Raw genomic sequence first — 23,825 nt, 5'->3', positions numbered from 1 at the left:
GATTTGAACGCTCTGCCCTGAAGCTCTTCCGGACCAGGAGCCCAAACCCTGCCCTCAGCATTCACCAGGTAAATAAAGAAATTTACGAGCAGCGAGGCAGTCTTTCCATTTTACCCAGGCCTGCCTGCAGCGGTTATTTTGGTATAGACCCAAGAAAGTAAATCAGAAGTGTTAGGCTGTCCCGCACAAATTTTTGCCTTCAGAAACTTCTTCAGTTGATATTGTAGCATTCGAACAGAAACTTTTTTGCCATCGCAGCAAATCCAGAATTCTCAATGTGTACAATTTTCACATTCTAAACTGCTAATCCAGACCCTGGGTTTATTCTCCACCTCCTACCCTCTCAAATTGTGTTATTTATGCTTTGCACCCGATTTTAAGCTTGGAAATAGCAGTTAGATATAATGTGGATAAATGTTAGCATTCAATGCAGGTACTTTTCTGAGCCACAAATGATTTAATTGAGCTGTGATTCATGTTTTCTGCTTCTGGGAAGCTGTTCTGAGGTCCTCCAGTAAAAAAGCTGGCAGTTGTAGAAATCTAAATGAGGATTATTGTATTGACAGTAGTCATAGTGTTTGGGTTGGATATGTTTTTTAACACTGAAAAAATATCTTCTTATGTTTACTTTAGTAGCAAATGCAATACATGGGATAAGCCTGACTATAGACACAAAAAGAGAGAAATAGTTAACACAAGAGTAACAGGAGAAAGAAAGAAAACGTAATTGTATCTAACGATCACAAACATCTGAATCTGAATATATTGCAGAAAAAAAAAATCAGTCCTGTAGTTGTTTGGCATCGTGCAGCCAAATATCCAGAAGTGATACTGGTTTGTTTGTTTTGGTCTTTTCCTTTCCCCCCAGATGTTTTGGTGTTATATTTCTGTACAATATCCTTTTTGTATTACATAGTGGAATTTCGGAGCCCGGCTGCTAACCAAAAGGTCTGCAGTTCGAATCCACCAGCCGCTCCTTGGAAACCCTATGGGGCAGTTTTACTCTGTCCTATAGGATTGCTATGAGTAGGAATCGACTCCATGGTAACAGGTTTTTTGTTTTTGTTTTTTAAAAAATGGAATTCCAGTCCTCCATCCAAAACAGAAGTAAAGACTAGGGTGGGGGGCTTGGGGTGGGGGGTTGTCAGACTTTTCTGTTTACACATTTTTGACTCTGGGGGAGTTACATAACTTGTCTGTGCCTCTGTGTCCTCATCTGTAAAATGGGATTAACAATAGTACCCATTTCAGGGAGTTGGGAATTAAATAACATAATGTGTATAAAGGACGTAGCACAGAGTGAATGTTTGCTTCTCTGGTGGTGCTGATGATGAGATCACAGAGATCTCATTGCGTGATGCTTCTAGTTAGTGCCATCTGCTCTATTGACCCAGAAGGTGGACAGGGCTGTTTTTGGAAAAATGGGCAGCGGTTAAAGCGATGGACTGCTAACCAAAAGGTTGGCGGTTTGAAACCACCAGCAGCTCTGTGGGATAAAGATGTAGCAGTCTGCTTCCATAGAGATTTACAGCCTTGGAAGCCCTATGGAGTCGCTATGGGTCAGAATTGACTGGACAGCAGTGGGTGGTAGTGTTTAAATATAACTGAAGACAAAAGATTAGCTCTTGCAGTCTCTTTGTAAGGTTTGCACAGCTAGAGAAACCACTTTTGTAAAGGTGAGCTGGATGTTCAAGAAATATTTATTTTGATTCCAAAATTCTAGATTCAGAAAAATAATGATTGCCCAATTCACCACATATCGGACTTCCAAAGAAGACATAGTTCTTCACAAATGTTGATGACTCTCAGTTGATTTTCCTTTAAATAAAATTTTCTTCTTTAACCCACAGGTCACAGTGCTTACCCACGAGAACACACATGGCTCTGTTACGAAAAAGTAAGATTACAACTTTTAAATATAGCAATAAGAATACGCTGTTTTAGAGAACTGCTTTGATGCTAAGTCTTGGCTCATTTGGAGATCTTATTTGATTTTCATAGTTTTCCTACAGATAATTCTTGGCATGATCATTTCAGGATGATTCCTATGGAAAGTTTTGAGTATTTTGGCCAGAGGTAGACTTATCATGGGAGGGATCATATGTTTTCACAAAACTTACAAATATAATTTGTTTTCTCATTGTAAATATTCATATTCATGTCTAAATTTGCATTTTTAATTTTGTATTCTTATTCTTAAAGTGTCCCCTCAAATTGTATAATATTCAGACCCATCAAAACTTGAATTTGCCCCCGATTTTAGATCCAGTAGTTTGTGAATTTGGGGGGAAATATACACTGGAGGCATAGTGGTTAAGAGCTCAGCTGCTAACCAAGAGGTCAGCAGTTCAAATTCACTAGCCGCGCCTTGGAAACCCTATGGGGGAGTTCAACTCTGTCCTATAGGGTTGTTATGAGTCAGAGCCGACTCGACAGCACCTAACAACAACAGAAGTATGTTACTGTTACCCTCAGGGTAGAGCTGCCTGACTTAGCAAGTAAAAATACAGGATGTCCAGTTAAATTTGAATTCAGATAAACAGTGAATGATTTTTTAATATAAGTATGCCTCACATATTTCAGAATATACTTATACTAAAAAAAATATTTTATCTGGCAATCCTACCTCAGTAATAACAGCATGTTTGAAAGAGTCAAGAAATAGTAGGCACTGGACCACCTCCCCAAACTGGCTGTGCCAGGTGAATATTAGTTAGACCTATTTATAAACTATAAAACTCTGTCGCTTGTCTCCTGCTTCTCTATGGTTTTGTTTTATACTAAGTGCAGCATCTGGTGTTTTCTGGCTGAGTCTGAGAATCGAGAAAGGCAGGGAGGAGCTGGATGTTAGCAAGGTAGAATCACTGAGCCTCAGAATGTTAGCTCTAAAAGGCATCGTGGGAGACTGTCCAACTCCTTCTTTATACAAATGAGAAGCAAAGGCCTAGGGCTCAGAAAATAGAGCAGTCTGAGGCCAATAAATATAAATATCTTGGTGTATAATAATAATAAAACATAACAAATGTAAAGTCTTTACTGAGCCTATGTGGCCTCTGTTAACTCTCAAAACAACCCTGTGAGGTAATGATTATTATTAAATTCCCATTTGGCAGATGAGGAAACAGAGACTCAAAGAGGTTAAGTACTCTGTCCAAGGCCACACAGCGAAGAAGTGGTAAAAATGGGATTGGAATTTGACTTCAAATCCCAACCCTTTCATCTTCTTCCTGTATTTCCCAAACTTTAGGCATTTGTGTACCTCCTATGGCAACATATCACCTTCTCAATTTTTCACCATCTATTTACCTTCAATTCTATGTATCACTTAATATATTTTTTAATTGACTCATTTTTTAATTTTCAAGTGTATTTTATAATAGAAAGTTTACATCAAATGTTGTATTGCATTGGACAAATCTGCTGCAAAAGACCTCTTTAAAGTGTTAAAAAGCAAAGATGTTACTTTGAGGACTAAGGTGCGCCTGACCCAAGCCATGATATTTTCAATTGCCTCATATGCATGCGACAACTGGACAGTGAATAAGAAAGACCAGAGAAGAATTGATGCCTTTGGATTACGATGTTGGCAAAGAATACTGAATATACCATAGACGAACAAATCTGTCTTGGAAGAAGTACAGCCAGAGTGCTCTTTGGAAGCGAGGATGGCAAGACTCTGTCTCACGTACTTTGGACATGTTATCAGGAGGGACCAGTCCCTAGAGAAGGACATCATGCTTGGTAAAGTAAGAGGCCAGCAAAAAAGAGGAAGACCCTCAACAAGATGGATTGACACAGTGGCTGCAACAGTGGGCTCAAACATAGTAACGATTGTAAGGATGGTGCAGAACTGGACAGTGCTTCATTCTGTTGTACATAGGATCACTATGAGTCGGAACCGACTTGACAGCACCTAACAAAAACAACAAACATCCTTACTCTAAATGAAATAACAGTATAAATGTACATGATTAGAACAATGTTATTCAGTTCTGGCTAGCTGCTATTGCCTGCCTGCACAGGAAATCAGGACTTTCTCACTCTGTGATTTAATGTTACTTGATGTTACAAGCAGAGCCTTCCTGGCACAGTGGTTAAGAGCTACAGCTGCTAACCAAAAAGTCAGCAGTTCGAATCTATCAGCTGCTCCTTGGAAACCCTGCGGGGCAGTTCTACTCTGTCCTGTAGGGTTGTTGTTAGTCGGAATTGACTGGACCGTAACGGGTTCTTTTTTAATGCTACAAGAAAAATAGCCCTGGTGGTGCAGTGGTTAAAGTGCTCGACTATCCAGAAGAACTAGATGGTACCCGGCTACCACGACCAACTGCTCTGACAGAGATCACAACAGAGAGTCCCCCACAGAGTGGGAGAAAAATGTAGAACAAAATTCAAATTCACAGAAAAAGACCAGACTTACTGGTCCGACAGAGACTGGAGGAACCCCCAAGACTATGGCCCCTGGACACTCTGCTAACTCAGAGCTGAAACCACTCCCAAAGCCCACTTTTCAGACAAAGATTAGATAGGCCTATAAAACAAACAATAACACATGTAAGAAACGTGCTTCTTAGCTCAATCAAATATAAGAGACCTTCTGCCCAAAAACAAAACAAGAAGGCAGGAAGGGGCAGGAACTGGACAAATGGACACAGAGAACCCGGGGTGGAAAGGGGGAGAGTGCTGACACATTGTGGGCATTGCAACCAATGTCAGAAAACAGTATGTGTGTAGATTTTTGAATAGAAACTAACTTGAGCTGTAAACTTTCACCTAAAGCACAATAAAATTCAAAAAAGGTCCTCAGCTGCTAACTGAAAGGTTGTCAGTTCGAACCCACCAGCCACTCCTCGGGAGGAAGATGTGGCAATCTGCTTCTGTAAAGATTTACAGCCTTAAAAACCCTATGGGGCAGTTCTACTATGTCCTACGGGGCTGCTATGAGTCAAAATCGATTCGACAGCAACAAGTTTGGTTTTGGTTTAATGCTACGAGTACAAACCCCCTAAATCATCTCATGCACAACCAGTGATATATGTTTCATGCTGAGGAAAACACTGTCCTTTCCCATACTACATCTCAGTAGGTACTAAGAGCAAGTATTACTGGTCTAGAACAGATGGTCCTGGAGGCTTTGCACTGGAAGAGGTGTTGGAGTCTTCTAACCTCTTACCCAGGGCAAAAATTTTCTGCACATCATCCTTGACCGGTGGTTGAATTAATTGAGAAGCAGCTGTGCTGTAACAGCTACCACAAGTACTCATAGTAAGTACCGGCTCATAATAAGCGTTGTATAAATAGTGGCTATTATTTGCAATGAAATATTCATGCACAGAATGTGGCTCCAAAGGCAGCATAATGTAACGATTAAGGTCAAAGTCCCTGCCATCAGACTGCCTGGGTTCAGCCCTGGATCCTCATTAAACTAAGCCTCTGTATCCTTGAGCAGCAGCAGTGTCTCAGGTTAACTCTTTACTCCGTATGCCATTTGTTTAAAGAAAAGTCCCGGGCCACCACTCTGTATGTCATGGGGGTCTGCTAACACTGCCATTGTAAACTTTCCCCAAAGATTTCAATTTGATAGGCTAAACTTTTACACGTTTCCATTTTTTATTTCAGTTAATCAAGTGTTGCTGTTCCTTCTGATCGTGACCCTCTGCGTAATTCTGTATAAGAAAGTTCATAAGGGGACTGTGCTCAAGAACGAAGCAGGTAAACAGGAACTGGAATCCATTGAGATGGAATACCTGGGAACACTGTTGAAATGTATTCTTTTGGGTCCTTTCGATAGTTGGGTTCAAAGATAAGCAATAATTTGTTCAGCTCTAGAGGACCTGCAGAGCCCTGGTGGCGCAGTGGTTAAGAGCTATGGCAAGCTACAGCTGCTAACTAAAATGTCTACAGTTCGAATCCACCAGCCACTCCTTAAAAACCTTATGAAGCAGTTCTGCTCTGTCCTATAGGATCACTATGAGTTAGAATCGACTCGATGGCAATGGGTTAGAGGACTTACTTGTAGAATACCCACTCAAGGCCAACCCTTCAGGTGTGCTCTAGAATGACCAGTGCTGTTCAAACTTCAGCATATGTAAGAATCTGGAAAATCAGCCATTAAAAACCCTATGGAGCACAGTTCTACTCTGGCATATATGGGGTCACCATGAGTCGGAATTGACTCAGTAGCAACTGGTTTGAAACATTGGTGGCTCAGTGATAGAATTCTTGCCTGCTGTGTGGGAAACTCTGGTTTGATTCCTGGCCAATGCACTTCATACACAGCCACTACCCGTCTGTCAGTGGAGGCTTGTGTGTTGTTATGATACTGAACAGGTTTCAGTGGAGTTCCCAGACTATGACAGGCTAGGAAGAAAGGCCTGTGAAATCAGCCAGTGAAAACCCTATGGATCACAGTGGTCTGATCTGCAACCAATCATGGGGATGGTGCAGGTCCAGGCAGTGTTTGCTTCTGTTGTGTATGAGAGTGCCATGAGTTGGGTTGCTAACAGCAACAACAGTGTTATGAGGTAATGTCCAGACATCCTATGAAGCCATAGCTGAAGAGAAACAGGGTGCCTTCTGTGTAACCTGATGACATTCCGTGTAATATCCTGACAATTTCATTGTGATTAGCATGTTGGAGATTCACTCCTAACCCATTTGGAGTGAGGCAAGTTTTGATTTGTTCCCCGCCCATTCAGGGTGAGGCAAGTTTATACATTTGGCTAAAACAATCTTAACTTGAAATGAGATTCAAAGATTTGGCATTGGGAGAGCAGACATTTCACCTCTTTCGGGAAAGGGCATAGTTTGATAAAAGCTGCTTGTGGGCGTGGACTAAGGCAATATTATTTCCAGTCCATTTCTCCCTTCACTATGATGTTTTTAAAAGTTTTATTGGACATCAAATGGGTTGAGCTTTAATGGGCTGGCTCAGGCATCAGTTGGCACAATTGATCCAAATAATACAGCCAATAATTCCCAAAGAAGCTGCAAGGCTGGAGCATAGGTGAAGATTTTGCAGTTGGTAAACCGTCCCCATCCTTTCTCCAGCACTCCTTCATTCTGTCCAGGGGAGACTTCTTGACAGAGAGCAGTATTTTTGGTGTAGTTTAGCTCCTGGCTTCTCTGACTAAGCAACCCGCTGCTGTTGAGTCAATTCCGACTCACAGTGACCCTATAGGACAGAGCAGAACTGCCTTATAGCGTTTCCAAGGAGCAGCTGGTGGATTCCAGCTTCTGACCTTTTGGTTAGCAGCTGTGGCTCTTAACCACTGCGCTACCAGGGCTCCCTCTCTGACTAACAGAGCCTCTTAAAAAGTGTGGCAGTGTGATATGTCTTCAGCAGAGCTGTAAACTCGTTGTTTGACCTTCTCCTGTGGTGCCCCCTCTCTCAGGGGAACACTTTCCTCCAACCTCATCGTGCCTGCAGCCTGCTGAAGGCCTCAACCTGAGCCTGACAGCCAGGTGTCATCCCAGCCTTTCAACCCTCCCTCTCTCCTTGCTCTCTGCTTACAGCCCATGAATCATTCCTCCAGGACCCTGTTCTCTGGAACCAACCCATCGATTCCATTTAGTTCATTTTAGCAAACTTTTATTGAGCGCTTCCTAGGTGCCAGACTGTGGGGATAGTCTAATGAGCTTACAGTCTAGTGGAGGAGACAGACACAGAAATAGATTCTCCCAGTGCAGTATGGTAAGTGTTCAGGTAGAAGTATATAAACACTCATCCATCCATCTGTCCGTTCGTCCGTCCATCCATCCAAAACGTATTGGGAATCTACCAGACCTGGGGTGGGTGCAAAGGATACAGAGATGAACAAGATAACATCCCTGCCCTCACAGAACAATAAGTATAATAGAGAAGGGAAAGACATGTAACCAATTAAATTGCAATGCAGCTGGTAAATCCAACCATGAGCAAGGACAGAGTTAGCACAGATGGAGTGGTACGCCAGTTTGTGTAGCAAGCTATGAAAGGTTTCCCAGAGGATCTGATGTCTGTACTACATTTGGAAGATAAATAAATAAGAAGTGTTGCTGTTGTTAGGTGCCGTTGAATTGATTTTCAACTGATTGCAACCCCCTGTGACAGAGTAGAACAGCCCCGTAGATTGCCAGATCCTTCTCCCATGTAGCTTTCAGTTAGTAGCCGAGCACTTAACAGCTGCATCACCAGGGCTCTTTTTAGCCATGCAAAAAGAGGCAAAGAGCATTCCTGGCACCAGGAACAGCTTGTGTAAAGGCATTAGGATAAGAGATAACATGGTATGGTATTCAAAGAACCACAAGTAGTTTGATATTTCTGGAAAAGATGGAGAAGAGGCTAGAGAAGTGAGCAGAGGCTAATTATGAGGAACTTTGTGTGCCGGGCAAAGGAATGCAACTTTACAGCAACCACTGGAGGATTTTAAGCAGTGGAGAAACATAGTCAAATTTGCATTGTAGGCAAATCACCGCACAGCCAGCAGGTAGCATACCACACGATTAGAGGGATTCACCCTTCTGCCCCAAGATGGCAACGTGGTCCAGAAGAAAGAATTCTTTAAGAAACATTTTTTTCCTGTTTATAAAAGTGAAGCCGTTGTGGTGCAGTGGTTAAGAGCTATAGCTGCTAACCAAAAGGTTGGCAGTTCAAATCCACTGGCCACTCCTTGGAAACCCTGTGGTGCAGTTCTGCTCTGTCCCATAGGGTCACTGAGTTGGAACCAATGAGTTTGGGTTTTTTTTTGTTTGTTTGTTTGGTTTATGAAAATAACCCATAGTTACTTTAGAGAATTTGTAAAATACAACGAACACAAAGAAGAAAATGAAAATCACTCATAATTCCATAAATAGATGTAGATCCATTGGCAAATATGTTCGTATCAAATTGGGATCACATACTAAAAAGAATTTTATATATTCTTTTGCTCCTTAATGTTATATGATGTACATTCCTTCATCTCAATAAATATACTGTGAAAACAAAAACAATTATTCTAATGATGGAAATTTCAAATGCACTGTCAAGATGACGGAAAATATGGAAGAGGAAAAGGGGGAGGCTCTTCAGTGTTTCTTAAATCTTACAAAGCACAGTAGCTGGTGGTTAGTTTCAATAAAGGTTTGTTGTATTACGTGTCAGCTAGAACAACCCCGGACCTAAGTGATAGTCAGAGGTTTTGCAAACAAAAATATCTGTAAAGAGAGAGTCTGCTTGAAGTAAAAATCAGATGAGCATTTAATAGTGGATACTCAAAAAAAAAAAAAGAAAAAAGTTGCCATTGAGTTGACTCCTACTCATGGTAACCTCAAGTGTGTCAGAGTAGAACTGCAATCCGTAGGGTTTTCAGTGGCTGACTCATCAGAAGTAGATGGCCAGGACTTTTTCTTTTGGAGTACCTCTGGGTGAACTCGAACCACCAGCCTCTCAGTTAACAGCCAAATGTGTTAACTGTTTGCACTACCCAGGGTCTCCAGTGGATACTCTACATGTGATAATTAAGATAATAGCCTTTATACCTGAAAGTTGTACTGTGGTACCAAAATATGATGTTATGACATTAATATTTTATATCACAGCCTGTGCTCAAAACAAAAATTATTCATTGTGCATGTTAGTGATGCACTTTCATTTGTCTCCATTGTCCTGCTGTAAACTTTTGAGAAACTTGATTAGAATGTGGATAGGGGAAGGAAAATCACAAACAGTTTATCTTATAGCGGGGTAGGCAAGGCAAGTAATCTGATTCAGGGAAGTGTTGAGGATTGTTGAATCAAATGAAGATTTTCAGTTCTTCACATATTTTTTCAGTTATTTATTTTCTCTTTTAAGTAAAAGTCTGATGTTTCAGTTCCACAGTCATTCAGATCAAGACTGCTTCTATCTTATTGCTTTGTTGTCCTCAGTAGGTAGCTTCCATCTTGTGGTCCAAGATGGTTGCTCTAACTCCAACCATCATATCTACATTCCAGCCAGTGGGAAGGGAAATGGGGAGAGTAAGCACATTCCTTTTAAGGGAAGCTTCAGTAGTTGCACACATTACTTGTACTAACATGCCATTGGTCAGAACTTGGTCATGTATAGCTACGAGGGAGTCTGGGAATAATAGTCTTGATGGGTGACTGTGTGCCAGCTAAAATTCCAGAGTTCTATTCTAAGGGAAGAGGGAGAAAATGGATATTGGAGAACAATTGGTAGTCTCTTCCACACCACGCTCTTTCCCCATGAGTGTGGGAGACAAATTAAACTGGCTGTATTGTGAAGTTCTGTCCTGTTCTAAGTGATGCTCCAAGACGCTGCTTTTGATGTTTCCAGATGACGACTCCGAGACTCCTGAGGAAGTAGAAGAGGAAATTCCTGTGGTGATTTGTGCAGCGGCAGGGAGAATGGGTGCTGCTATGGCTGCCATCAACAGCATCTACAGCAATACTGATGCCAACATTTTGTTCTATGTAGTTGGACTACGGAACACTCTGTCTCGAATACGGTAATTTGTGCATTGTAGACTTTGGGGTTGTGTATTTTCTTTTAATTTTCCTTATCATTTCTTAAATGGATATCCTTCTTTTTTGGTTTGATAAATGTCATTAGAATTAATGAGGAGGCAGCCTAAGGTCTATGTGGTGAACAGACAAATATGTGGCCTAGATAGGAAAATTTCAGCAAAGCCTCATTATCTGGCATGGAAATGCATCATTCTGCAGAAGCAAATTGTCTAACAAACCAAAGAGCCCACATCCTTCACTATCTTATATGAAAAATATTTCTTTCTAAAACACTTTCTCTTTTCACTACTTTCTTAACCTGTGAGCAAATTGTCAATAAACATGAAAAGATGTTCTGTGTTACTAATATGGAAATGCAGATTAAAACAAAGGCATAGGATTATTCACTTAACCTGATTTGTAACAATTAAATAGATTGAAACTATCCAGTGCTGGAAAATGGACATTTTTATTTCTGTTCTACACAATGTACACCTCATAAACTTGAAAAGCATTTTGAGAAGGCAATATGGCAACATCTATTAAAATGTTGCATGTATCTATATTAAGTGACTCACCATTTCCACTTCTAGGAATCTGTGCTACAAAAATGCTAGCACATATTGCCAAAATGTATGTAAAATGATGTTAATTTCAGCATCATATGAAATGGTAAAAAATGAGAAAGTTCTTAAATGTCCAACAATGAAGAAATGTTTAAATGAGCTCTAGAATATGATCTAGCTATTAAAAAATAAGTAAGTTGATTTGTATGCACTGACAAAGAAAATCCCCAAGGCATACTATTAAGTGGAAAAAGCAAGTTGCAATACAATTCATAGAGTATGATCTACTTTATGAAAATTAAAACCCTAAAATATAAATATAGACAAGTACGTATGTATGTATGTAAGACTGAAGTTGTCAACGATTTCATTTTACTTGTATCCACAATCAACACCCATGGAAGCAGCGGTCAGGAAATCAAAAGACGCATTGCATTGGGCAAATCTTCTGCAAAAGACCTCTTTAAAGTGTTGAAAAGCAAAGATGTCACCTTGAAGACTAAGGTGCACCTGACCCAAGCCATGGTGTTTTTAATCGCATCATACACATGGGAAAGCTGGACAATGAATAAAGAAGACCGAAGAAGAACTGATGCCTTTGAATTGTGGTGTTGGCGAAGAATATTGAATATACCACGGACTGCCAAAAGAATGAACAAATCTGTCTTGGAAGAAGTATAATCAGAATGCTCCTTAGAAGCAAGGATGACGAGACTACATCTTACATACTTTGGACATGTTGTCAGGAGGGATCAGTCCCTGGAGAAGGACATCATGCCTGGTAAAGTACAGGGTCAGTGGAAAAGAGGAAGACCCTCAACGAGATGGACTGACACAGTGGCTGCAACAATGGGCTCAAGGATAGCAACAATTGTGAGCATGGCGCAGGACGGGGCAGTGTTCTGTTCTGTGGTGCATAGGGTTGCTATGAGTCGGAACCAACTTGATAGCACCTAACAACAACAACATGTATGTATCATCTATCTGTCTGTCTATCTATTTATCTATGTATCTGCATTTCTGTAAAGAAAAATAACTGGAAAAATATCAAACTGTTAACAGTAACTATCTCTGGGGAGAATGGAGGGATTGGGGATGGGGCGGTGAGGGAGAATTTAAGATATTTCTGTGTTAATTCCATTATTCATAAGGAAAATCTATTTATACATTGCTTTGGCGCAAATATTTCAGCGCTCAGCTCTAAACGAAAGGTTGTCAGTTCGTGTTTACCCAGCGGCACCTCGAAAGGAAGGCCTGGTGATCTACCTCCAAAAGATCTCAGCTATTGAAAACCCAGTGAGGCGCAGTTCTACTTTGACACACTTGGGGACACCATGAATTGGAATCAATTCAATAGCAACTGGTTGGCTTTTTTGGGTTTTTTGAATAATTACAGTTTTTTTGGTAATGACACTGTCAGGAGGTACTGAGATACGAAAGACATTTGTCCATTCTAAATGGCCCTTGGCTGCTGGTGTTTTGAGGATTATGTGTGCTTTATAGTGTCTTTGTGTGTCATTTCTCACGGTTTCATGATTTATTTTTGCTGATTGGCCACTTAGCCTGATGTTAACAGCCCTTGAGTTATCAGTGGGGTGGAAACCAGATAACCAAACTCACAGATGCTGCTTTAAAAGAAAGAAGGAACATTTGTTATTGTTGTCCTTCTTCTTCTTCCAGTTTCCTGTGGCGATTATTTGGACCTGGGAGATATTTGGTTATTACTATTTTGCTTCATTTCCTTTGCTAAAAGAGTTATGTGAAAGAAAAAGAAAGAAAAGATTTGAAGCCAGACCAGATGGGGGGAAAATGGGGAAGACTTATAGACTAAACTCTAAGATTTTGCACATTTTATTTTTAACTTTCTAAGGAGCCAACATGAGGTACTGGGGGTCTAGTGGTAGAATTCTTGCCTTCCATACAGGAGACCTGGGTTCAGTTCTTGGCAATACACCTCCTGCACAGTCACCACCTGTCTGTCAGTAGAGTCTTGCATGTTGCTGTGATGCTGAACTTGTGCATGGGGTTGCCATGAGTCTGGGGCGACTCCACAGCAACTAACAACAAGGAGGCAACAGACTGACCTTGAGGCAATAGAGTTTCATTTGTTTGTTTTGTCTTTTTAGAAAATGGATCGAACATTCTAAACTGAGAGAAATAAACTTTAAAGTTGTGGAATTCAACCCTCTGGTCCTCAAAGGGAAGATCAGACCCGACTCCTCAAGGCCTGAATTGCTCCAGCCTGTGAGTAGGAATCACGCGCATGCTGGGGAAGGTCCTTGCTGAGCCCATTGTTCAGTGTGGAAATGTTCTCAAAAGGCCTGTAGGAGCACCATGCATTGGGATGCAGATGGAATATTTCTAAAGCCTCACAGTGTTACATCTCCACTGAACTCTGCTGATTCATAATTTATAAACCACCTGCTCCAGAAAGGATTTAGGATGGTTTACATAAACATAAGGAAGTTATTAAAGAAGAAATGAAACATAAAAAAAATAAGCATGAAGTGTGTAAGTATATCTGTCGGGGTGAGACAGGTAGTGAGGCCAGGAAAAAAATATTCCAAACATGTAGGCCGTTGTGTGTACCGTGTGCATTAAATTTAGCACTGACTATCCCAGCAGCTATGGAAAAACAATAGCGTGATGAATCGTATACTTCACAGTATCAAATAAGAGTATTTTCAGGAGTCACCAACTTTTTTCCTAGCTTTGGAAAGGTTAAAGTATTTTACTCCAAGAGTTCTTACAAAAGGGACCCTCTCTCTACTGCACAAAGATCGGTGTTTTTGATGACTGTTTTACAGAAAATGCAACCACCTTCAACATGATTGTTACTCAGATCCAGCCTTGAAAATTGACTAAATTATAAGCCTCCTGTCTAATGATATGGTATTCTCCCAATTCCAGATATTTACTGTCAGAGTGGGAGGTGAGCTGGGACTTAGAATGGAAAGGTGTTGTCACTAATAAAACTGGCGCTTTCACCCGCAGCTCATGCTTCTCCAACCTTTTTCTGGTTCAAGGAGCCAACAGGTTGAGCTTGGTGCTGGGATGACGTGTGCATATGTGTGCATGTGTACGTGTTTAAGGCTAATTTAGTTGACAGTCATCAAAATTCCTGAATGTAGAGGAAAGCAGGCAATCTGTGGCCTAAAAGATTGGCTAAGAAGCCTCTGACTCTCACTGCAGCAGTTTACAGAGAGTGGAAACAGCCACAGCGGTGGGGAGGTTTGGATCTAGAAGAGCCATTGATCTGGCACCTCTGGTTTCAGCCCCAGAGTCCAGCACCAGGAAGCTCAGCGAGGCATCCTCGCAGCCTCTGATTCTGCTCCCAACCTGGCCATGGTCAAAGCCGACTCTCCAGCACCCTTGGAAGACACTGAGCCATATGCCTCTGCCTCACTGTTGTTTCTTTTGTTGTTTTAACAGCTGAACTTTGTTCGATTCTATCTCCCTCTGCTTATCCACCAACACGAAAAAGTTATCTATGTGGACGATGATGTCATTGTACAAGGTACACTTGCTGACTAACAAGAATGCTCGGAAAAGGAGTAGCTGATAAGTAGAATGACTGATTGTCTTCATTTTTCCAAATAGTTAGTTGCCCTGTGATTTTGATTGCTTGTTAAAGTCGTAAGTATTGTTTAAAATTTGGGAATCTTCTAAAAGCAAGGGTCGATACTCACTTCCCTGGACAATCAGTTGACTTTCTGAGGGACCATTCTCTCACTGTCAAAGTCTGCAGTAAATAATTTGGTAGCCTTTCCTTTCTCTGCATCGGTAACACGTAAGGAATAAAGTCTCACTGTTTACGTTCTCAGGAGCCAGCTAAGTTTTCGTGTTTAAACGTTTGCAGTCTGTCTTAGCCACATGCAAATAGAATTGCGTTGGCATGTTGCCTACATATCAACAGAAATAAAGACATTTGGCCAATGCCGATCTGAATTTATTAACAAGTGGCTTTGATATGAGCTGTTCTTATTAAATAAATTGCCAAGCTACTTGAAATCAAGGATCCTATCTTAGAATTTTCCCCCATAGCAAAATCGGCGCTGGTTAAGCTCCAAGGCCCTACCTAGCTCTAACTAAAACAAATGCTAAAATATTTTAATTCCTGGCGTTTCTAAATGCAGGTGATATCCAAGAACTGTACGACACCACCTTGGCCCTGGGCCATGCGGCAGCTTTTTCCGATGACTGTGATTTGCCCACCGCTCAGGACATAACCAGACTGGTGGGGCTACAGGTGGGCATTCTCTCCGGATTCCTACCTTTGCTCTGCAGCTCTCCTCCCCTCTCCTTTCCTTCCCCGCAACTCAAAATGAGTATAGTCTACACCTTCAAGAGCCCCGATGGTCAATCTGGACTGTTGGGAGGCAGAACAGCACAGGGTTAAGAACCTGGACTTTGGGTTCAAACTTCAGCTCCGCCCCTTACTGACTCTGGGACAAGTTACTTAACCCTGCAAAGTCACACTTTCCTTATCTGAAAAATATCAACAATAATATCTACATGGTTGTGTTTTCATGAGTTATGATGAAACATTGTTGGGTGCCATGGAGTCGATTCTAACTAATACCAACCCTACGTGACACAGTAGAACTGCCTTGTAGGGTTTTCTAGACTGTAATCTTTACAGGACTAGATCACCAGGTCTTTTCTCCCACGGAGCAGCTGGGTGGTTTCGAACTGCCAGCCTTTTGATTAGCGGCTGAGCACTTCACCATCAGGGCTCCTTATGATGAAATAACATGATGTAAAATTGTCCAGCATGAAGAAAATGCTCCAGAAATGATAGTTGTGGTCATCGAGGTTGCTTATAATGACACTCTATGGCAGAGATGGTATCTTCTGGAAGACAGAGCATCGTTGAACTTTGATTCGATTTTCAGAGTTTTGACATTCACTTTTTTTTTCTTTCTGTAGAAGAAACTATTGATTTTGTCCAAGGGTAAAGATCTCCTTATCCTGATGGAAATGAGGAAAATTGAACCTACGTGTAACATTGAAACAAAAAGAACGCCTTTAAAATACAATGGGCTGTTAAAGAAGTGAATGCTGTTCTTCAACAAAAGTTCCAGCAAATAATTTTATATCTGTGACATTTAAGATGGGTCACACTTTAAGGCCTAGGTTCTGGGTCCAGGCTCAAGTTTGCCTAAATCTTGACTTCATCATTTACGAGCTTTGTGACTTTGGGCAGGTTACTTAACTAATTGTTTCCTCATTTGCCAAATAGACGTAATTATAATACTTTCCTTGTCAAGTTATTCTGAGGGTTAAATAAGTGAATACATGTGAAGTTACTTCATGCAATGAGTGAGGTGATGCATGTAAAATTCTTAGAACAGTGCCTGGCATACAGAAACTGCTCAAGTGCTTCCGTTATTTCTGTGTCATATTTGAGCATCACAGTGAAATAGGTTGTATGACAGCCTATGCAGGTGAAACAGTATGTCCTGTCTCATACTATATTCATGTAACAACTACTTACCAAGTGCTTACTATGGGCCAGGTACTGGTAACGCAGTGAACAAAACTAAAATTCTTGCCTTTGTGTAGCTTACATTCTAGTAGGCAGAGACAGACAGTAAACAAATAAGTAAAATATTTGATAGAGAATCATGATGGAGGTGGGATGTTGCATTTTAAATAGTGTGGTCAGGGAAGGTGCCACTGACATGGTGACATTGAGGAAGCCACCTATGCAGATATTTGGGAGGAAAGCATTCCAGGGAGAGATAATAGCAAGTGTAAAGTTCCTGAGGCAGGGGTGTGTCTGCTGTATTAAAGGAACAAGGAGGTCAATGTGGCAGAGGGATTAAGGGGAGAATAACTGATGAAGTTAGAAAGGTAATGGGAGGCCAGATGGTGTAGGGCAGGGTAGGCTATTTCAGGAATCCTGGCTTTTACTCCCAATGAATTGGGAAACCATTAGAGGGCTCTGAGCAGAAGGGTGACATAGAGACAGGGTGGGATTGATACGGGTGGAAGCGGGAACACTGGTCAGGGAGGAGGATCTTGCAGATCCCAAGTGAGAGGTAATTATGCCTGGACTAGGAAAGTAGCAATGGAGGTAGTGAGAAGTGGTTAGCTTCTTTATATGTTGTTTGTTTTTACTGTGCCTTAGGTGAAAGTTTACAGAGCAAATTAGTTTCTCATTCAAAAATTTGTACACAAACTGTTTTGTGACATTGGTTGCAATTCCCACAATGTGTCAGCACTCTCCCCCTTTCCACCCTGGGTTCCTCGTGTCCATTCGTCCAGTTTTCCTGTCCCTCCTGCCTTCTCGTCTTTGCTTTTGGGTAGGTGTTGCCCATTTGGCCTTGTACACTTGATTGAACTAAGAAGCACGTTCCTCATGTGTTTTTGTTTTATAGGCCTGTCTAATCTTTTGCTGAAAGGTGGACTTCAGGAGTGGCTTCAGTTCTGAGTTAAAAGGGTGTGCGGGGGCTATAGTCTCGGGGGTTCCTCCAGTCTCTGTCAGACCAGTAAATCTGGTCTTTTTTTGTGAATTTGAATTTTGTTCTACGTTTTTCTCCCACTCTGTCTGGGACCCTCTACTATGATCCCTGTCAGAGCGGTCAGTGTTGGTAGCCGGGCACCATCTAGTTCTTCTGGGTGCAGGCTGGTAGAGGCTGTGGTTCATGTGGTCCATTAGTCCTTTGGACTAATATTTTCCTTGTGTCTTTGGTTTTCTTCTTTCTCCTTTGTTCTGAAGTGGTGGGACCAATAGATGTATCTTAGATGGCAGCTCGAAAGCTTTTAAGACCCCAGATGCTACTCACCAAAGTAGGATGTAGAACATTTTCTTTATAAACTATGTTATACCAGTTGACCTAGATGTCCCCCAAGACCATGGTCCTCAGTCATCAGCCACAGTAACTCAGTCCCTCAAGGTGCTTGGATATGTCCGGGAAGCTTCTATGACTGTGCCCCCTTTGTGCTCTATTATGTGAATATACATGCCATACACACAAATATGTATGTAAATGTATCCACAGCCTAACCTCTATATGTACATGTGTATACTCCTGTACACCCTCTTTCCTCTATTCAGCATACATCTCTGCCTATGTATCTGCTTGTAAGTTACTATTTTTTACTGTTGTTGTAGGGTTGTATATGCTATAGAATTTACTGTGGTTGCCTCTTTTTTTTTCTTCCTTGTGTTCCTCTAAGTGTCTTCCTTTGCCTTGGTCAAGTTGTCTGTGTATGTTTTGAAGGTAGGACCAACATGATTTGCTATCTGATTTGGATGAGGAGTGAGAAAGAGGAGTCAAGGATGACCCAATGACCTTGGATTTTTTGCCCAAGTAACTAGATGGATAGAGTTGCCACTAATTGAGGTGGGGCAGGTTATAGGGAAGGTTTGGGAACAAGATCAATATCAGTTTTTGAGTGTACGTTGGAGCTGCCTTATTAAGCACCCAGAAGGAGACGCTGAGTAGGCAGATGTAGCAGGAGTTGAAATCCAGAGGAGAGGTCAGGGCTGTCAACATGGATGGTATTTAGAACCAGTCATGACACTGGATGAGGCTGCCTAGGAAGTTAGTGCTAGAGAAAGGAACAGGTGCTGGCACTGAGGCTGGGGCACGAAGCATTCAGAAGTTGGAGAAATGAGGGAAGGGAAAACCAGCAAAGGACGTAGGAAGTGGCCAGTGATGCAGAAGGAAAACCTGGAGATACTACACAATACCTTTAAGAAAATGGTCATTTTCCAGAAACAAAAGTTTTAATAAGATACACTGGTCAAATTCATGCATATCTTGTTCCTTTATAGAATACATATATGGGATATCTGGATTACCGGAAGAAGACCATAAAAGACCTTGGCATTAGCCCCAGCACCTGCTCTTTCAATCCTGGTGTGATTGTTGCCAACATGACCGAATGGAAGCACCAGCGTATCACAAAACAACTGGAGAAATGGATGCAAAAAAATGTGGAGTATGTGTAGACCTCCCCAACATTTTTCCATGCCTGAGTACAAAATTACTCAATTTAATTTTCTATGCATAGTTTAGAGGTTAGAATGTTATTTCACAGACTTCTTAGTCAGATTTTTTTACAGAGGTACCAGTGAGATAGAAAAGGGAACAGTAGATGAAAATCTATTCTCAAATAATATAAATCAGAGGAATCGAGAGCCTGTGGAATGAGGAGTCCCTTATTATACAAGCATTTTCCTCATAATTTTGAGTTCAATAATGTGACTTTCTGTCTTTTCCCAGAATCCTAGTGAACCTTTCCACTGCAAATCCTCATTGATCTTAGTTGAGTTTCTCCTTCTTACATAGATTTGTTTTAAGGATTGTTTTGTAAGGTCAACTCTGTTTTTTGGGGTTGAATTTTTAAAAATTTGTAATTTTTCATTATAAACCCAAAACCAAACCAAACCCACTGCCGTAGAGTCGATTCTGACTCATAGCAACGCCATCGGACAGAGTAGAACTGCCCCATAGAGTTTCCATAGAAGTTTTAAAATCGAGAAAATAAAAAGAACCCTAACACAGTCACTATTATCATGTCATTGTATTTCCTGTTAGTCTTTTTTCATCTGGATTCTTTAATACTATCATAACATGAAACACATGGGTGAAATTATTCTAACGTATTAATAATGTAGGATCAGAATTTGATCTTCTGCATCTGTCATAAAAAAAAAAAACTCGAGTTTTAAAATGGCAAAATGTTAACTGCAAATCTTAGTGAGTATACAGGAGTTCACGGTGTTATTCTTCCAACTTTGTGTAGGTTTGACATTTTTCACAATAAAGTTGGAGAAATAAATACAGTGAAAGAATGTCTCACATCTTTTTCAAGTATTAGACCCTGTTTTATTTGAGATTGTGGAAGCTCCCTGCCATGTCACTTTTCTATTTCATTTCTTAGGGAAAACCTCTACAGCAGCTCCCTGGGTGGAGGGGTGGCCACCTCCCCAATGCTGATTGTGTTTCACGGGAAATACTCCGCAATCAACCCCCTGTGGCACATAAGGCACCTGGGTAAGTATTTTAGAAAAAAACAATGCAAATGTACATTTTATAGACCCAGTGACCAGGGTGAGGAGAGAGTGCTATAGTACCAGGTTCCTCATTCAAATCCACCTGGTGAACTTGGACGAGTTATTTAACCCCTCAGTGTCCAGATTCTTCAAATGGGGATGGTAATAGTGCCTACCCGAAGGGCTTATTTCTGGGAATTCATGCAAAGCAATTACACTAATGCCTAGTATATGGTATGTACTCAGTAAGCATTAGCTATTGTTATGATAGAACTCTCACTGTGAAACTTTTTTTCTTGCCTTTACTTCTTGCAGTAGCCTACAGCGGCACAAAACCAAATGAGGTAGCATAATGGTTTATGATGAATTTAGATAGCTGGTATTAAAATTTATCTTTTTAAAGGCAGTTTTTTGTGGGCTGTATACTCGATATGAGCCCCTTAACAGTCATTGATTCACTACAGGAGTACAGGCTCTAGGGTATGGATTGGAATCCCAACTCTGCTGTTACCTATGCTCTCGGGCAAGTTACTCAGGCTCTCTATACCTAGTTTCCTAATTTGTAAACATAAGCTAATAGAACCTTATGCAGTTTTCATAAGGAATAAATTACCTAATACATGTAAATTGCTTAGAACAGAGTCTGGCACAGAATATACACTCAAATTCACCCAAAACCAGCCACAAACCCTCATCGAAAACCACTGGGCCAGACCCATTTAGAAATGTTGATTTGAAAAAGGTAATGTGCATGTATTTTGTTATGCAATACCCTCAGTGGGGTCTGAGCTATTAGCTCGTAATTAATTTTTGCAGCAAAATGTTTGATAAAGACCATAAATATCCTGTAATTCAAGTCCAGATTTCACTCTCAAAGGAGTTATTAAAAAACCTTGTTTCCAGAGTTTTGAGGACTATTTTAGAATTGGAGGCAAATTCTACGACTTGTGTTTACCAAGTGCCCAGTACATTGCTGAGAACGGGCTAGGTTCTGATAATAAAGAGGAATATTATTTCTAATTCTCACACTCCTGCAAGAACAAGTAGTATGTCTTCTTGTCATTAGTCACTGTCGAGTTGATTCTGACTCATGGCAACCCCACGTGTACAGAGTAGAACTGTGCTCCAGAGGGTTTTCATGGCTATGACCCTTGAGAAGCAGATCGTTGGGCCTGTCTTCCAAGGTGCCGCTGGGTGGTTACCAACTGCGAACCTTTTGGCTAGTAGTTGAACACTTAACTGTTTGCATCACCCAGGGATCCCAATATATCCTTTACCGTCCTTAAAACAAAGGATGTACTAAACTGTGGAGGCTGGGCTCCCTATCTCCTCTTAATGATCCCATGTGACTTCTATACCATTTTCCTGAGTGTGTGCACAGAAGAGTGACCCAGGGAAGTTAAGGGCACCAGTGTCCATCTGATTCGATTTGTAATAATATTGAGTCACTGTTAGATCAAATACCACCATTACTATCTGACAAATGTACAGAAAAATCCCATCAAAGCAGAATGTCTATAACAAATGTTGTGTAGAAACAGCTACACAGACCTTGGATCAACAGGGTTAGAGCATTTTATGATCTTGGAACAGAAACTCAGAATTATACTTTATGAAACATCTAACTTATTGACAGGTAAAAAGGGGCAGAATATTCCCAAGGAAAGAAGTCATTTTTCTTTGTAGAACAGCCTACATTTGTGCTGAAGGTTTTGGAATCAGGAATGGTTCTGCAAAGTAAATCTCTACAGAAATCATTTGAAAAACAATCCACTAGAGTGTTCTGCAGTGGTTAAGAGCTCAGCTGCTAACCAAAAGGTCAGCAGTTCGAATCCAACAGATGCCCTTTGGAAACCCTATGAGGCAGTTCTACTCTGTCCTACAGGGTCACTATGAGTCGGAGTCAACTTGATGGCAACGGGTTTGGTTTTGGTTTGGAGAGTGTTTTGGAGCAGAAAGCAACTCAACATTAAGGGATGTTAAGTCTAAGGGCCCCTGGTGGCGTAATGGTTGACCACTGGCTGCCAACCAAAAGGTCTGCGGTTTGAACCGCTCTGTGGGAGAAAGATGTGGCAGTCTGCTTCCATAAAGATTACAGCCTTGGAAACCCTATGGGGCAGTTCTGCTCTGTCCTATAGGGTCACTAGATGAGTCAGAATCAATTTGACGGCTACAGGTTTGGTTTAACTGGTTAAGTTTGGGTCTAGAAAGGTAGGCTTAAGATTTTAAAAATTTATGAGACACATTTAGCTTAAAGCAATTTTATTACCAAAATTTCAAGGCCCTCTGAGGTAGTACTACAGAGCCCTTCAGTCATGAAGCTGAGAGATGAAGATGGCCTGCTTAGTAGAGACTTTTCATGTGAAGTTGCCTCTTTCCAAATAGGCATTTCCTTATGCAGTCTTAGAAAGTTAATTATTCCAGTTATGCTACTAAAGCTTGAAATACCTAGTTCCTGCCTTCACAGATAGTTTATGAACCATATAAGCCAGTTTTTTTGTGTGAGTTTTTTTTAATATCATATGTTAAACCAGAATAACAACCCTGACTAATCACTCCATCTTTACTCAATGGACTTTCAGTTGTTTAAAAAATATATATTTCCTTTCAAGGAAGGAAATTTTAACACCATAGAGGAAAGTAGAAAAAAAATTATATTCACAAGATCTTAATAAAATTCTAGGAGAGTATTCTAAAAATATTCTGAGCAATGTCAATAATTAGGGTAAACGCATACTTTCTTAAGGAGATTACTTGTGAGAAGAGTAATATTCAAATGAGGATAGCTGTTAAAAAAGTAGATCTTATTCTTAGTCACATTTCATACTATGAAAACAAGACCCTTTAGAAGAAATCATTACAATATTAAGGATATAAAGTGTAGAGAAACAAGAACATCTATCAACTCTTGGTAGGAGGATAAACTGACAGAACTTCTTTGGGGACAATTTGACAATATCACAAAAGGCACACACCCTTCAATCCAGCAATTCCACCTATAAGGTTTAATCCTATAGATACATTTGCACACATTCACAAGACATATACAGAAGACTGTTCATTGTAGTCTACGTTTATGAAGGGGCAAAAACCAAAATGTCCATAGTAAGTATATAGTCATATATCTGTGTAGTCATTAAAAATAATTCAGTAAATCCACATGTGCTACTATGGAAAGTTCTAAGACAGTAATTTAAAAAGGCAAGGTAGCAGAAATACTGCGTGGTATGCTATTTTGTCTTCTCTTAAAAAAAATATATGTTTATGTATACTCTCACACACACACACACACACACACACAGGTTGAACGTTAATGGAAGGATTCATGAAAAACTGTTTAGCAGTGGTTGCTTTGGAGATTTGGGGTGAGAGGAAAATTTTTCAATGTATATCCTTTTTGATGTGTTTGATTTTTTTTTTTTTTACCATGAACTTATATTCAATTTTTAATATAAAATTTATTTTCTTCTAACAAGTCTATTATTTTCCTCTGAACATATTTGAAGGCTGGAATCCAGATGCCAGATATTCAGAGCATTTTCTGCAGGAAGCTAAATTACTCCACTGGAATGGAAGACATAAACCTTGGGACTTCCCGAGTGTTCACAATGACTTATGGGAAAGCTGGTTTGTTCCTGACCCTGCAGGGATATTTAAACTCCATCACCACAATAGCTGATGTAACTCTACATTTTAAATACTTCCTATATAAAAATATGGAATTGACCATTTGTGCCTACTATAATGCTGTTCTTTATGAATAGTACTTTGATATATATGATCCG

At 40.6% G+C, this 23,825-nt stretch overlaps 1 protein-coding gene across 1 annotated transcript; it reads left to right on the top strand.

Annotated features, from left to right (window-relative positions):
- GLT8D2 (glycosyltransferase 8 domain containing 2) lies at positions 1–23,807 on the top strand. The gene is made up of 10 exons (XM_004373774.1): positions 1–68; positions 1,851–1,897; positions 5,617–5,709; positions 10,295–10,466; positions 13,157–13,274; positions 14,463–14,547; positions 15,167–15,279; positions 18,817–18,983; positions 19,929–20,041; positions 23,547–23,807. The coding sequence occupies exons 2-10, from the start codon at positions 1,879–1,881 to the stop codon at positions 23,717–23,719; spliced, it is 1,053 nt and encodes a 350-aa protein (XP_004373831.1). The 5' UTR covers positions 1–68; positions 1,851–1,878; the 3' UTR covers positions 23,720–23,807.
- Positions 23,808–23,825: the final 18 nt, after the last annotated feature.

Source organism: Trichechus manatus, unplaced genomic scaffold (assembly GCF_000243295.1).
Source record: "Trichechus manatus latirostris isolate Lorelei unplaced genomic scaffold, TriManLat1.0 scaffold00027, whole genome shotgun sequence".
Classification (NCBI taxonomy): domain Eukaryota; kingdom Metazoa; phylum Chordata; class Mammalia; order Sirenia; family Trichechidae; genus Trichechus; species Trichechus manatus.
Note: the sequence above shows the minus strand (reverse complement) of the source record. Positions and strands in the feature narration are given on the sequence as shown.

What these genes read in the sequence shown, in the direction of transcription:
- GLT8D2 (XM_004373774.1), top strand. An exon ending in TGTGCTCAAGAACGAAGCAG is followed by an intron (nt 5,710 to 10,294) that starts GTAAACAGGAAC and finishes TGATGTTTCCAG; the next exon opens with ATGACGACTCCGAGACTCCT. An exon ending in CGATGATGTCATTGTACAAG is followed by an intron (nt 14,548 to 15,166) that starts GTACACTTGCTG and finishes TTCTAAATGCAG; the next exon opens with GTGATATCCAAGAACTGTAC.